Source organism: Hakea prostrata, chromosome 2 (genome assembly GCF_041222555.1).
Source record: "Hakea prostrata isolate BN-2017 chromosome 2, UWA_Hpros_2, whole genome shotgun sequence".
NCBI classification, from domain to species: domain Eukaryota; kingdom Viridiplantae; phylum Streptophyta; class Magnoliopsida; order Proteales; family Proteaceae; genus Hakea; species Hakea prostrata.
The window spans coordinates 37,062,123-37,077,171 of NC_142601.1; the positions used below are offsets into that span (position 1 = coordinate 37,062,123).

Consider the following 15,049-nt stretch of genomic DNA (forward strand, 5'->3'; position numbering starts at 1 on the left):
GTCTTTAAAGAAGGCTCTAGGGAAAGGTCTTGTGTACAAAAGAAATGCACATCTGAAGTCATGTGCTTATTCAGATGCAAATTGGCAGGGTCACAAGATGATTGGAGATCCACATCTAGTTCCTGTACATTCCTAGGAGGGAATTTCGTCACTTGAAGGGGTAAGAAGCAGGTTATAATGGCTCGATCATGAGAAATTTTTGGGTCAAATCCTTCTTGAAAGAAATTGGCGTTGAGACTAACAGGCCTATTGAGATGTTTTTTGATAATCAAGCAGCAATCTACATCGCAAGTAATCCAGTGTTCCATGAGAGGACTAAACACGTTATGGTGCATTTGCATCTTATGCCTAATGCAAATAGGAGAGGAGTGATTATTACACCATGTTGCTTCTGCTGAACAAGTTGGAGATACCATTACGAAGTCCTTACCTGGTCCAGCCTTTGTAGAAGGCAAGCTGGGAGTTGGTGATCAATACTCTATAGCTTAAGGGGGGTGTTAACGGATTCATATTTTGCAATAAAGGAAAGATTAGGGAGAATATAACAAACTGATCAACGAGGAATTTGATTGGTCAAGCTGGCTGATTTGGTTGCATGTTGTCTTTCCTTTTTGGGTTTAATTAGATCTTTAGTTGATCGGATTTTATTCTGCTATGGAGGAAATCGATTAGAGGAATGGAAAAATGGATGTGTCTTTATAGGCCAGGCTAACTCACCAGTTCAGCCTACAGCCAACGTGATGAATAGCCAAAAACCAAAGACCTTGACCTAACTATCAAACAATGGAATTACGATGGGTAACTAATCCCGGTAGCGGGAAATCGTCTAATTAGCTTAGTACACCAGAAAGAAATTGGTGTTAGCTATGCCATAGAATCCCATCAAATAATGGGATCTGATTTTAGGCTTTTATCAAATTTAATGTAGTGTGAACTAACGGGGACGTGCTCTAGTTCTTGAATTGTCTCTCTCCCATGTCCTTCTCAATCTCTTCTCTCTCTCTCTCTCTCTCGTCTTCTTTCTTCTCCATCTGCGACTACAACTCAAAAGAGGTCCTGATTTCGTTACAATAAGAAAGCACCAATCAGCCGCTGGCTTCCTCCTTAGAAACCCATGACTCCAATTAATTCACCTTCAAATAATGTTTATTCAATAATCCAAACTGCCTTGGTACGAGTGTGGGGTTATATTTATAGCCTTAAATTGAAGGATTCCTACTAGGACTTCCACTTCACTTGGGACTCCTACTCCACTTTGGACTCGTACTTATATCATCCTAGAATGATTCAAATTACACAACAAGAGTAGGACTAGTCTCCTAGAAAAAATTGGACATCAACTAAAAGAAAATCCCACTTTAATGAGGACTTCTTCACAACAAATCAGAGTTGGACTCCTAGTAACATACCATATCCAACTAACCCTAATTGGGCTTGTTCAAGACTGCCCAAATTACCAAAATAGCCCTTACTTGTGTCTTTTTTCAGGCCGTAGGGTGCTGGGCAGCAACCCTAGGCCCTATTTTGGCCCTTGGTCCTATATTGAGATGACCCTATGTCCGGTACACATCACTCGTGGGATGGACCTACCGAGGAACTCATCATGGAATAAAGTTGAGATTTCTGCAAAAGTTTCTTTTTTCTTATTTAGTTTGTGGTTATAATGTTGCTTGTCATGAAATGTTGATTGTGTTTAACATTTAAAGTACACTGATTACATTTTGCAACTCTCTGTTTTTGTCATAATGGATTGTCTCCCAATTAGTAGGATATGAATGAGTACACTTTTTGATTGATTTTTTATACAAAATTGTTGTGTATATAAGGGTTTTAAATAAAGTGTATGCAAAAAGCCAAAAACCCAGGTCAAAAACTAGTAAAATTAAGTTCAAAACGAGATACCAAAATTTCCAGGGAAAATTCCCTGGTCCATCCCATCTCGCCAAGATTTCGAACCTTGATCAGCAGTCATTCTATGAATGGGTAGAACTTGTAATTCATAAACAGAAACGACGAAGAAAAAAAGGAAATAATTCTACAAGAAAACCACATACAGATCAAGTATACATAAGCAAAGTAGCAGCATCAGGAACCAAATTACAAGAAACAGAAGGGGGGAAAATAGAGAACTTACAGTCTCAATTTTCTTGAGAACAGAAATTCCTGTGCTCATATCATAATCATATGTGGAGGGAGGAGTCCTCATCGAGCTATAATCAAACCGTAAAATGCCAGATGAAAATTGTGATTCTGAAGGCTCCACTGAATATATAGGATCAATGAAATCAATAGTCTTGAAACCATGAAGGCTTCTAATCGGTTCTCCTTCAGCTGGAAGACTAAAAATTGTGACTTTAGGCAGACCACTTTCACGTTCATACACAACAAGATGATCTTTAAATGGTTGTATGTCCTGTATTTTCACACTGGATAAAATCTAAATCAGCACAAGTTGTCAGAAAACATAAAATACATGTATAAGAATCCAGCAGAAAAGTAAAGAAAAAAAATTCCATCAAATAATCTTTTGGCATAGACCACCACAATAAAGTTCAAAAAGATGAAACTAGACTGGCATTATATGTGGGCATTCCCAGACAGTCCCTACTACCTACCATGTGAACTGATGATTCAGACATTCTGACTGTTTGAGAGATTGCGACTTCTGTGGATAGCCACATATCAGAATTATTGGACTTATATCCGTGATCTTCAAAGATACTCAAGATTATTAGTTTCCTTTCTAAGACCTTTGAAACCCTTGAATTGAACATAAAATGGAAATCCATGTCTAATTCAAACTGACACCAAAACTGAGTCAAATATAAACATAAATAATTCAGCAACACAGAAGTGTTGGGGAATCCCGATCACCCTTATTAATTGGAACTTAAACCACTAAAGAAAGAAAATTGAAAAAGCTGTCTGGCCAACTTAACCTGACGCATCAGACGCAGTTTTCAACTCAAAAGAACCTACGTAAAGCCACAAACCCAGGCATATTGCAACTCAAGGAAGATCCCAGATGAGCCCAAACAGAAGGTCCACCCTCTTCAGTGGTGTGCCTAAAAATAAATTCCTGAATTTTCACTTCACATCATACTGCCAAAAGTAAGTGTCATGCACTTTGTTTACATGCCAGTGCCAAGAGGGAAGGAGGCTTATGTGCAAATTCCAACAAAATTGATTCTGGGGATCATCTGGAATGGCCACGTGTCGAGTTTCAAATTTAATCATTCACCTCCCATGTATGTCCATGCATCATCCTGATAGTTTCAGAGTCCAGGATTTTCAGTGCTTTGTATTTCCACATGGCCAGCTCCATTAGATGAAACTGATCGTGGGCAGGGGACCTTCAGGTCCACCTGATCACAAACTTTAATCCCACAGCCAATTTTCCATACAGCATGTATAATATAAAACTGCAAAGAAGAACAACAAATTCAGCCGTATCACCACTTAATGGGGTCGGCTACATGATCCAAACAAAATAAAAAATAAAAGAGGAATGTACAAATGGAAGAGATGGGTGGTACATGAAATGAATAAATGTAAAGGACAACTGCTCAATGGAAACTAAAGAATAAGAGGAAATAGGCAAAGCCTACTATGTCAAGAAAAGCTCAGCTCAACGGGGTCAACCACATAGATCTTTGCCTTGCTCAAGCTTTTTTAGCTTCTTAATCAAAATCACATCACTCCTAACTGCATTCCGGGATCCGATGAATATATACCACCTAAAATGACTTCCCATCGAACTTGTCATCAATCACAGCAACTCTCAAATACAAATTGCAAGGCGTATCGACGGAAAAGAAATTGCATGTGTCGAATGGACCAAAGAAGGTAGAGTTTCCCTACAAAGCATTCGAGCTAAAATTGATTATTGCGTCTATAAACGAGAATTGGATGGGCCCACTACCATATCTATAGAATAGCCCATTTATACAAAATGGTAAAGGGGGCCTAAGTTAGTTATAGGGCACTCCTTCCTTGCTTCCTAGTCTTTCCACATATCCATCTTAACATTATCATCTCTACTATATTTAGCATATCATCCTCGGATTCATCCGTTATTTGGCAAACATGATCATATCACTTGCTAAAGGTGATTGATCAGTTGTTAAATACCGAACTAGTCTCGTACTCAGATGGATAGGGGGGTTCAATCCCCCACCCCTGCTTTCACAAATGGTGCCAATCACAAATACTACCATTACAATATCTTACTCGATTGATCTTAGTGTTATCATTCCACGTTGGAATAAATTTTCACCTAAATGGTCAAAATTTTGGCCAAGATATCTACATTTTTCAAAATCGAAACGAAACTTCAGATATTTCGTTGCAGTACAATGTTTTGACTGAAACATACCAAAATTGGTCAATTATTCCTTAAAAAATCCAAGTTTCAACCTTTCTACACTAGTTTCGCAATTGAGGTTTCGACCTATATTTTGTTGCTTTCTCTTGTATTTGGTGATTTTTAACCCATTTCTACCCTATTTCCACAACTCCTTTGCCTTCAAACACCTTTTAAGCCACAACAGTTATTTATGGGCCCAAGACCAAACTACATAAGAAACTCCAAGGCCCAAAGTGATAAAAGGCTGCCACTGGATCCCCCATATCTGTCCACAATAGAATGTGAAGCATAAGCCATACCCAACAGTTCAAAACTTCCCTTTTTTTTACTTTTGTTTCATACACGCCTTTAATGAGCCATCAATTAATCTGGTTGGTCATTGAAATTTGTCGATTTGTCGATTTGTTGTATATGTAACCATTCTATCAAACAATTCATGTATGTTGATGATTCTACTATTTGTTGTATATGTAACCATTCTATCAAACAATTCATGTATGTTGATGATTTTATGACTGTTTACAATACGGTTTGTACTTCTAAGAACCAATCATTTGTTAGTATATTTGAATGATAACTTTTTTATTTTTTTTTTTGGGAAAATATTAGTTTCGTTTTATTTATTACGCTTTAAATAGGAAGGAGGCAAAAAATCAGATGAAATGGAGGTCATAAAAAAAAATTTTGACCAAAATTTTGGCGAAAACCTGGAGAATTCGGTTTTTGGCGACGTAGAATCCGGCCTAGAAACCGAAACCTCGATCCATGTCTACTACTACACATGGCTTATCAATAAGATCTTCGTAACTGCCCATACATTATAGCCAGCCATACAGCCTATACATTATAGCCAGCCATACAGTAGTTCAATAAAACTTCCCTTTGAGATTAAAGAAAAAAAGCAATTACAGAACTCCCGGATTGCACCTCACCATTCATTTCTCCCACTTTAATTTTTTCTAAACATATTCCTCGATTTCATCTTCTTTAGATATGAATATGTGATTGACCCCAAATATCTAAAAATGTCACTTTGTGATATCTCTCTATCCTCAGTCCACACCATGTCAATATCTCATAGTATGACAACATATTATAAATCATATACTACATCTTTGTTCTACTTATTCTTGAAGCCTCTTGTTTCCAGGGTTGATCTCCATAATTTAATGTTAATCCCCCTTCTGTCTTATCGACCAAAACAATATCATCAAAAAAGAGCATACACCATGGGATCTTCTCTTGAATGCTCTTGGTTAGGTCATCCATGATAAGCGCAACTAGATAAGGGCTCAGCATTGATCCCAGATGTAAACCAATCGTTTGAGATTCCTTGCCCTGACATCCTACAGATCTCACACCAGTCACCACACCTTCACACATACATCTAATCACATCTACATACACAATCCACACCCATCTCTTCACTAAACATGTTCAATCAGATCTCTATGGACATGGACTTAGGTTTTTCCTAGATCAACAAAGATCAAATAACTGGCCGCCAGAAATTTGACTGCACCAGCTGGACCATGAACCCCACCCTGATGCAGCACAACCAGTTAGTATTCATGCTATGGCAATGTGAACAGTAACCTAGAAGATTAGTCTTCCTATTTGGTTGGCTTCCCAAGTCCAGCTTGTGAGGAGACAAAATAGGAGGTGCTGTGTGGCATGGGAGTTCTAAGGATAATGTAGGATTTGTTATTTTTAATGGAATAATTATGTAATCAGATTTTTAACTCGGGTAGGATATTAGGATCAGTTTTAGTCAGTTTTAAATGCCAAGAGTCCTGCCACAGTTATCTGCTTATTGAAGTTTGTGTCTTCTTTTTTTTTTCCTGCTTTTTTCTTTTTTTTATTAAACACTCATAATCAGCTTATTGAGGATCGAATTGAAAAGATGAGTTAAATCTTGAGCTTTGTACGTTTGCAGCCCACACCCGTCTCTCTCCTCTTCTCTTCTCTCTCTTCTCCTGCTACAACTCTCAGTCTTCGCAGGTGTCTTTCTTGATTTCTTCTTCTCTATCCTATTCCCCATCACCGATGCTCCCTTATTTTCTATATCATTGCATACAGTAGCTTTAGGATAGGTTGTTAATTAAGATACTAGACTAGAGTCAATGGTTTTGCAACTTTAGTTTTATTTTTTCTCTTCAATTTCAATATTTCTGGGTTTCATTGCTTCTCAAGTTATAAAGCTATTTTTTATGATTTCCATATTAATATTAAAGGGGTAGAACCATAGAAGAAATGAATAGAGCTACAGCATACACAAAATAACTTGCAGCTGCAATGCATAATGATTAAGAGGAAAGACTACAAGAAAATGTGTCATCATCAATGCTGAAGATCCCATAAAGAATATTTTCATCAGAAAATCTGAGAAAAATGTGAACTTGTAATTGACAGAATGACTGTATTACCTTTCACGGTGTGGCAGCAAAACGTTTGTTTCAGATATGTTATCCAAAGGACAAGCAAGTAATTCTGAGTTAAAAAACTCATCACTCCTCCTCAGGATGAAAAAATGATTTCCACGATGGCTGACTGATGTGGCAATGTTATCTACACGAGGTGTCAAAACCTTAAGGCCATCTTCTTGCTTAAAAATGTCCAGATAGAAGACAAATTGTGTATTTTTACTAGAAGATGCGATAAACAAGAATCTCTTGCTCTCAGAAGCTTGAAGATCAAGAGAGAATGTATCATCCATTTCATGATAAAGGCAACAATCACTTGATTGATCAGAACCTAACTTATGTGACCAGACCTGTAAAATAAGACAAAATAGAATTTAAATCATCTCTACTGACACACCACTAGTGAGGTCTGGTTTCCTTTTTCCAAAATGAGTATGCCCCCACTAAAAAGAATGGCAAGTGAATGTAACCAATTACTAACAGTCATTCTGGGGATAAAATAGAAAAGCAATTCCTAATTACAATACAAATGCGACAACAATGGCAACTATGTGGTACTTAATGCAGGACAGATTATACTTGAAAGGAATTATGGGGTATAAAGCACCCTGCACCCAAGGCAGGTTGACCATTGGAAGAATACTTTTCACGTGGGCAATATAAGTTAGCATAAATTTCAAAACACAGGATTCAACTGGAAACAGCATGACCAACCTTGTCAGGTCTAAGAATCTCATCCATTGTGATGTAAACGAGTGTCTCATCACCAGCCCATTCAAGGGATGACGTCACACCTACCAAAGGCTTCCCAACAGGAGCTCGAGTCTCAGCATCAATTACAAAAACAGTGTAGATTTCATCACCTTTGGTATCTTCGGCATAGGCTACCAACTTATTGTTTGGACTGACCTAGAAGGCAATTTGAGGGGGGGGAAGGGCAAAAAGGATAAGCATACGTAAGGTACTACAAAAACAATAAAGAATAGCGTTTGAACTGATCGAATTTGACATGAAAGAGACAGGGTTACCTTGAAAGCACCAATGCTATAGTATTTGTGCTCCTGAGCCTTTATATTCTCATCTAAGATAATGTGCTCTTGAGGAGCATCAGGTCCAGTCGGCATTGTGTCATACACTGAAGGAGGGGCCTCAGCACTTGATATAAGGCGCCTACAGTACTGAACATACTCCTTTCCCTCTAAAGTCCTTTCATAGTAATAATAAGACCCTCTGCGTATAGGTGCAGATATGTCATCTTCCTTAATTCGTCCTCGTATCTCAGCATAAATCTGATCTTCAAAGTCCTTGGTCCCTATATGAATGAAACATCCATCTCAACAGCAAGACACACACGCTAAATGTAATCTGAAATGTCCAGTTCAGAGAACCGCCACAACAAGGAGGACATCAAAAGAATCATCTGAAAAAAAGAGTACAATCCAGCAACATGCAACTCAAATAAAGCTCGACAGTGTAGTTGACAAGGTGCTGCCTTGGTGTCCAGTAAGGTACGCAAACATGGTTCCCACCCTGGTTTCAACCAGTCAGAAACTAAGATATGGTCAAAATTGGTCGAAACCATGGCATTTCCAGCCAACTCATGGTAGTGGTTTTAAGGAAGTATGAATCAAATACCCTATACAGCTAATTTCTGAAATAAAATAAAATAAAATAACACTACTCCCGAAGGGTTGCTGATCTAATAGAAGTTCTGGATCGGGATCAGAACCCCTCCAAGTGAAATGGACCAAATATAACAACCACAGACTATAACGGCCAATCATGTTTGCAAACATCAGTACCTGATCAGTCAATATGGCCATATCTATACTTGCAGATCTATTACCGTAACCGTTCGTGGCAAGGGGCATATGTAGCACTACTGATATAATATTGGAAGAGATGGATACTGATTTCAATGTCGAAATTTAAAGCTATGCGATGTGCCAAAAACACGAGGATTGTTAAATAATTGACTGAGACAGTCAAGCCTTTATTGACATCTCGAACTCATGCCAGATATGCCTTCTATTTCCTTACCTTTAATTTTCAGTATCCAAATCTTGTGGTTCTAGATGTTTCATTTTTATTCTACAATGCTTGTAATTGTATTCGTTGGGTATAACTCACACTTCAGAACCATACCAATGCAGTACACTCAGCAAATTTTTTCTGGGTGTAGTATTGAGTACAAAATAATTCAACATTTCATGAAACAGATAAGGGGATACTAAAGTGGCTGCCGACCAATTAATAAACCGACAAAACCAAATCAAAACAAGAAAAGAAAAAAAAAGAAATTAAACATCCATGTGAGATCAATTAGAAGATCCAGAAAGACTGTGAAGCCAAAGACTACCTGTCATGACATAATCTGTATACGAATTTTCCTCCTCCAAGTGAGAAAGCACCTCCGGATTGGATCGAGAGTCGTCACGGAGCCAGTAATAGTTATCTATCCTCACATCACCGAACAATTCCATTTCGAGCTTCACTTTCTTGGCTACTGGAGGAGCCTTCATGGCTGCTTCTACGGAGAAGGATGAATAGCGCTTAGGGTTTACAAGGTAAAAGAAGAACAGATGACGAAATGAGCTTAGACCCGAACCGGAGAGCAGACGAGGGAGGAAAGCCAGTTCACTAAGAACAGATCAAACCATTTCTCTCATTGGTTGCCTTTTTATTTATGGCTGAAAGAAGCAGCGTGATACGATTCAGGCCACGTCACCAGAACAGCAGGTCACGCATGGGATACAACCGGAGGCGGATCGCACGAAAGTGGCGGGCATAACCACGTTCGAACCTCCAGAATTTGGAAACCACCTACATTTAAAGAATTAGCGTAACAAGGGAAGAGAAACAATTAGCGGAACAAGGGGAGAGAAACTTCAAACAAAAATGCTGGTGTTAGAATGAATTTCATTGGGTTGGGATGATTTCAATTCAGTCAAGACCCATAATGATCTTAGCACTAAGAATGCACAAAAGAGAAAATCATATTAATGATTTGAAACTCTCTTTTTTATCAATCAGAATAATGATTATTCTTCTGTTCATTAAGGTGTTTCTAAAAGAATTCATTTTTTTCCTTTTGAAATTTCAGACTTGGGAATCACGCAATAAAGGTGCGTGAGTTACAATCATCAAATTTATTTTGTCCTTGGTATCTCATCATACAACAAGTTTAACTTTATCTAGACAAAGCCATGTGTAAATCAAGGTTTGTTTCTGATACAGGAGAAATCGTAATAAAATCGGGTTCGCCCTTGATTCGACCGTCAACCCCAGGTCGGGAAGAAAGAAACCGACTCGCATCCAAGCGGGCCAGGTTTTAAAGCTAACTTGCTGAGGAAGTAAACTGACTCAGTCAATAAGCACGCCCGAATCCGTGATAATCGAAGTGGACGAATCGTCAAGTAGACGGTTAAACGGCACTTACGGGAGCAAACGATCGTGCTTACTTGGATAACTGCCACGCTATGATCGTGCAGTTATCCATTATCCTACCGCAAATAGATCTATCAGCAACGGATCTAATCGTTAAGATTGGACTACCACCCGAAGAAGGTTTGAGTAAATCCAATGAAGAAGATTCGAAGGTAAACACTATATAAACATAACCTACTTACAAGAGAGATATTTGAATCGTATTCTCAATATTAGTATTCATACTTTTGCTCTGTGCTCAAACAGAGCCGTTTATGATCAGTTCATCAACGGACTTAGCCTTTGAAGGTGGACTCCCGACCCCAGCGGTCGAGCCACATCTAACGATTGTTTTTGCAGGTCATCCATTGGAGATCTAAGGGCTGAGCAGATTTTGGACTCATCTTTTGGCGCCGTCTGTGGAAACACTTCAAAAAGCCATGGTGACCAGATCATTGGCTGTAGCGGCAACGGCTCAGCGAGAAGCTGACGCTCAACTTCCTGGAGGGAATAATCCAGAGGATATCCCTGAAGGAAGTCAACCCCATGAAGTTCGAGAAGATGTTGGTCTAGGGGGCAATGATCAGTTGCATTCTCCTAATCCACTCCAGCAGCAATTGGATCAACTAAAGCTCCAATTTCTGGAGATGAATCAAACCATCGTACGTTGGCTAGGCAAGAGGTGGCACCGCAGGCTCCTGATCAATGCGAAGTGGCAAGGTGTATAAGAGAAAGGGAGGAAATAATTACCTCTCTTCCACCAGGACGTTCCCCACAAAGGGAAAGAAGGCTTCTAGAGGACCAGAATGTTGGTCAAAATTTTTGAGAAGATGCCCGGAGACAAAACGGAGAACCAAGAAGAACGGGAGAACTCCCCAGAAGAGACGAGCGATTTGAAAGACCGCAAGGAAGCACAACTCATTCAACGACAAGGTTGGGTGCAGGAGTGCGAACTCATTCACCAACTCCTAGGCATGCAGTACGGGACAATGCTCGCATCATTGTTGACCGTGCGATGCATATTGGTCAAGAGTTGGCTAGTATTAATCAGAGACTCGGACAACTATCCAGAGGGAGAATAACCGATGACATTTATTTGGTCATTAGAAAGACCCCGTTCGCCGAGGCAATAGCCGAATATCAATTTCCTCATAATTTATGGTTACTAACCTTTTCTCTTTGTTCGACAGTTCGGGAGATCCTATCGCTTACATCAACTATTATCAGCAAACTATGGTTATTGCTGGTAATTCAGATGAAATCCTTTGCAGGGTATTTGGTTCATCTTTGACTAGAGCAGCACATAAGTGGTTCTCGAATCTTCCCTGAGGAAGGATCGTGGACTTTGAGGAGCTGGCGCGAAAATTCATCGGTCGATTCCAAAGCTGAATACAGATCAAGAAGACCGAGGAGACCTTGTTCACCATCAGATAAGGGAAAAGTGAATCAATTCGGGAATACCTGAAAAGATTCAATAGGGTCACAATGGAGATTGAGAATCTAGATGAACAGGTAGCTAAAACTGCTTTGTTCAATGGACTCACCAACCGAAGACTCTTAGAATTATTACTTCAAGACATGCCTACCACCTATGTTGAACTAGTGCAAAGGTGTCAAAAGCAAACGGAGGTAACAAAGATCCTGGATGCACATCAAGGAGACACCAAGGCCCTTGCAAAAGAATAGAAAGCTCCTGAGAAAAGGCAAAAGCCTAGCAAAATGTTCGGGATCAAGTTGGAAGGCCTCATACGGCATGGCGACAGAGGTCTCCCGATCAAAGTGAGTATACACCATTGAATACTCCTCGAGCAGACATCTTGAATATTATCAAGAGGCAGAATATCCTAAAATGGCCACCAAAGCTTCCAACAAAGCTTGGGGAGCAAAATAGGGAGAAGTATTGCCGTTTCCATAAGGATTACTGTCACTATACCAATGATTGCAGGCATTTAAAGGCCGATATCGAGATATTGATATCGCAAGGTCACTTATCCGGCTTCATCAAAGGGAGATGGACGGAACCTCGAGGAACAGGTGACAAGAGGGAGCGTTCGGTAAGTCAAGAATAATCGACCGGAGCTCCTAAGTCTAAGAAAGGTAAAGAAGTGATCGATGCTATGAAACCCAGCCCTAACTTTGACCCGGAAACCCTGTTGTTTGTAGGTCCGACAACCTGAAGTAAGGCAAGAAGTCAATTATGGGCCATCTCAGTGGAAGACTTGGTGTTTGGCTTAGAATCCATGAGTCTTGATGACAGTGTTCCATTTATGGAGACTGCAGCCTGATGAAGAAGGAATTAGTTGATGGACTTGGAGTACTCTCTAACTTGGTTCGAAGGCATTTCTATCTATTAGGTAAGCCACTTGGTGTGTGTGCAAAACCCCTTCATGTTTGGATTTGATCTGACCTTCAATTCCCTGTTTTGGAATTGCTGTCCTGCTTGGTCGACTGGGCGAGTCGACCAATCAATCGACCAATGGGTCCTGTTTTGTTGAATTAGGTCTTGGCTTCTCTATTTAGCCCAACTTCAAATCTAATTTGTCTTTTGTGCCTCCAAACTCTTTGGAACGAACCAGAGCCCTTCTCAAGTCATCTCCTCTGCATCCTTGGTGATTTTCTTGACGGATCTTTGTCAAATCTCTTGCATTTACACAAAAAGGTATGTGATCATCCTCTTCTATGCTTCATCTTTGATTCTCCATTGTTTTTCTGTCCTTTTCTGTTTGAGGACAGTAGAGATGATGTTGCATCTCTGTTGCAACCATAACTCTACTCATCTTCTCTCTTTTCCTAAGGATCTAAAGCTTGGTGGATGATCTTCATCAAGATCATCACTCGCTTTTGAAGGAAACCATGTATTCATCCTCTTTCTTTTTTTAGATTGATGTTCTTCATTCTTAGATCTATTTTTCTAGAAGATCTATGCATGCTTTTCATGAATCCTTTATCAGATTAGTAACCCATCATCCTATAGTTTCTCGTCCATGATTTTGCTATGATTTCTTCAAGAACCATGATTGATCTAATTATGGTAAGTTTTTGTTTCCTAATTTGTAACTTGAAAACTTGATATTACTAGGGTTTTGAAGTCCTCTATATACCAACATATTATCCTTGCATATTCCCTTTTGTTTGAAGTCCTTTTGAATCACCAAAATCGGATTTGTAATCAGAAATCTCTGATTTTTATCAGTCACTGTCTCTATTGGTCGACTGCTTTGTCGATTGAGGCAGTAGACCAATCAATCGACCAATGAGGACAACAACCTCATGTTTGGTCTGTTTTGGATGATTTGATCTCTTTCCTTCTAGGTATCTTTCCTAATATGTTATATATACTTGTTTAGGACTTTCTTTCCAAGTTTAGACAAGATCTTACTTGATTCCCAAGATCCTTTGTGAAGTAATTAAGGTAAGGATAGTTATTTCCTTAACTACATAGATTGCATGATTTAGTTTCCATATTTGAATCTCTTTGATTTACTTCTATAAATAAATTCTTATATTGACTTACTACTGATGCAACTACTTGATTTCAATAGCAATAATTGTTTATGCTAATTAGTTCATGTATGATTTACTTACCATTTATATACAACTTGGATGTTGTTATCGATCTCTTTCCATAAAAGAAGTTACTATATTTGTGATATGAATGGTTTATGGTTGTGAATGATTAGGTATGGTTTGGAAAGGGGAGGTGTCCTTTTGACACTTCTGTCCTTGGACACCTACGGGAATATTATGGGATGTTTCCGGAGATGCCCTTTGGACACCTTCCTAAACTGTTGGTTGACATATCTAGGGTTGTCTAGTAGTGTTTGGCTAGGATGTCCCGTTATATCGACCCTAATCGGAGGGGGTATTGAGACCGAACGACCGTGGTAGCAATGGGGATTTGTGGGCGCTCAAGATGGGTAACCAACCTGTGAGAGGACAGGAATCACATTGTGGGGGCCATTTATTGGTAGGGTTGCATATGAATAGACTTGGGCTCACGGGCGCTCAAGACCGGTAACCAACCCGTGAGGGGACGTGAGAGCTTCCCGTTTACCATATGTGGATAACCAATAGGGTTGATGAGTCCGTAGTCAGGGACTATGAGGACTCTAGTGTGAAGGATACCATAAAGGATCGCCAGGGGCGAGGAATGGACGTATCTGGATCTGAGTTGATGTGACTAAGTAGATGACTTGCATTGGGCTAGGTTTTACCTTGACATGCGCCAGTACTTAGACCAATGGTGATGTGAGAGAGCGGTGACCTAAACCTCAGCCATGGAATGTCCCGAGGGATACCGGACCCACTACCAAAAGGCGTTGTGTGATGAGACCTTCCTAAAGAAGTACGGTGCCATGACTTAAAGCATGTCTGCCAATAGAGACCAGCATACATAGAGTTAGAATCATATGGCATCACATGTTTCATATCATATTGCATCTTACTTTGCTTTGAAATCCTGCTATTTCTGTTATTATGGATTAACTGCCTTACTGGGTTTCTTTTGAAACTCATTCCTTTTGTGCTATGTATTGTTAGATTTCCCTACAGGTTTTGAGTGTCATGACTGCTCGTATGAAGAAGCGCAAGGAGAATAGACATATCTCCAGGAAGGTGATTGCGGTTACGACAATTACACTGAAGATTCCGCGGGTGGTTATGTTGCGTACGATGCTTAGTCCAACCATAGAGTGGAAGCTCCCCTGCGCCATTTTTGAGATTTATACTTATAGAGGTGTCATCTATAAGATTGAGAACAAATTAGTTACTTATTGTACTTGCTACTAGGATTAGTTTTTGTAATATCCAGCCCTATTCTAACCTTGACCCTAAC

At 39.5% G+C, this 15,049-nt stretch overlaps 1 protein-coding gene across 1 annotated transcript in view; it reads right to left on the minus strand.

The window, feature by feature from the left end:
• LOC149024287 (Prolyl oligopeptidase family protein) overlaps positions 1 to 9,889 on the minus strand; it is a 36,531-nt gene extending 26,642 nt beyond the window's left edge. The window contains exons 1-5 of the mRNA XM_089144597.1: positions 9,149 to 9,889; positions 7,818 to 8,101; positions 7,504 to 7,698; positions 6,793 to 7,139; positions 2,135 to 2,426 (exon numbers count right to left, since the gene is read on the minus strand). Coding sequence (XP_089000723.1) covers positions 2,135 to 2,426; positions 6,793 to 7,139; positions 7,504 to 7,698; positions 7,818 to 8,101; positions 9,149 to 9,311 — 1,281 coding nt within the window. The 5' untranslated portion in view covers positions 9,312 to 9,889. The remainder of the gene's footprint in view (positions 1 to 2,134; positions 2,427 to 6,792; positions 7,140 to 7,503; positions 7,699 to 7,817; positions 8,102 to 9,148) is intronic.
• Between the last annotated feature and the right edge of the window lie 5,160 nt (positions 9,890 to 15,049).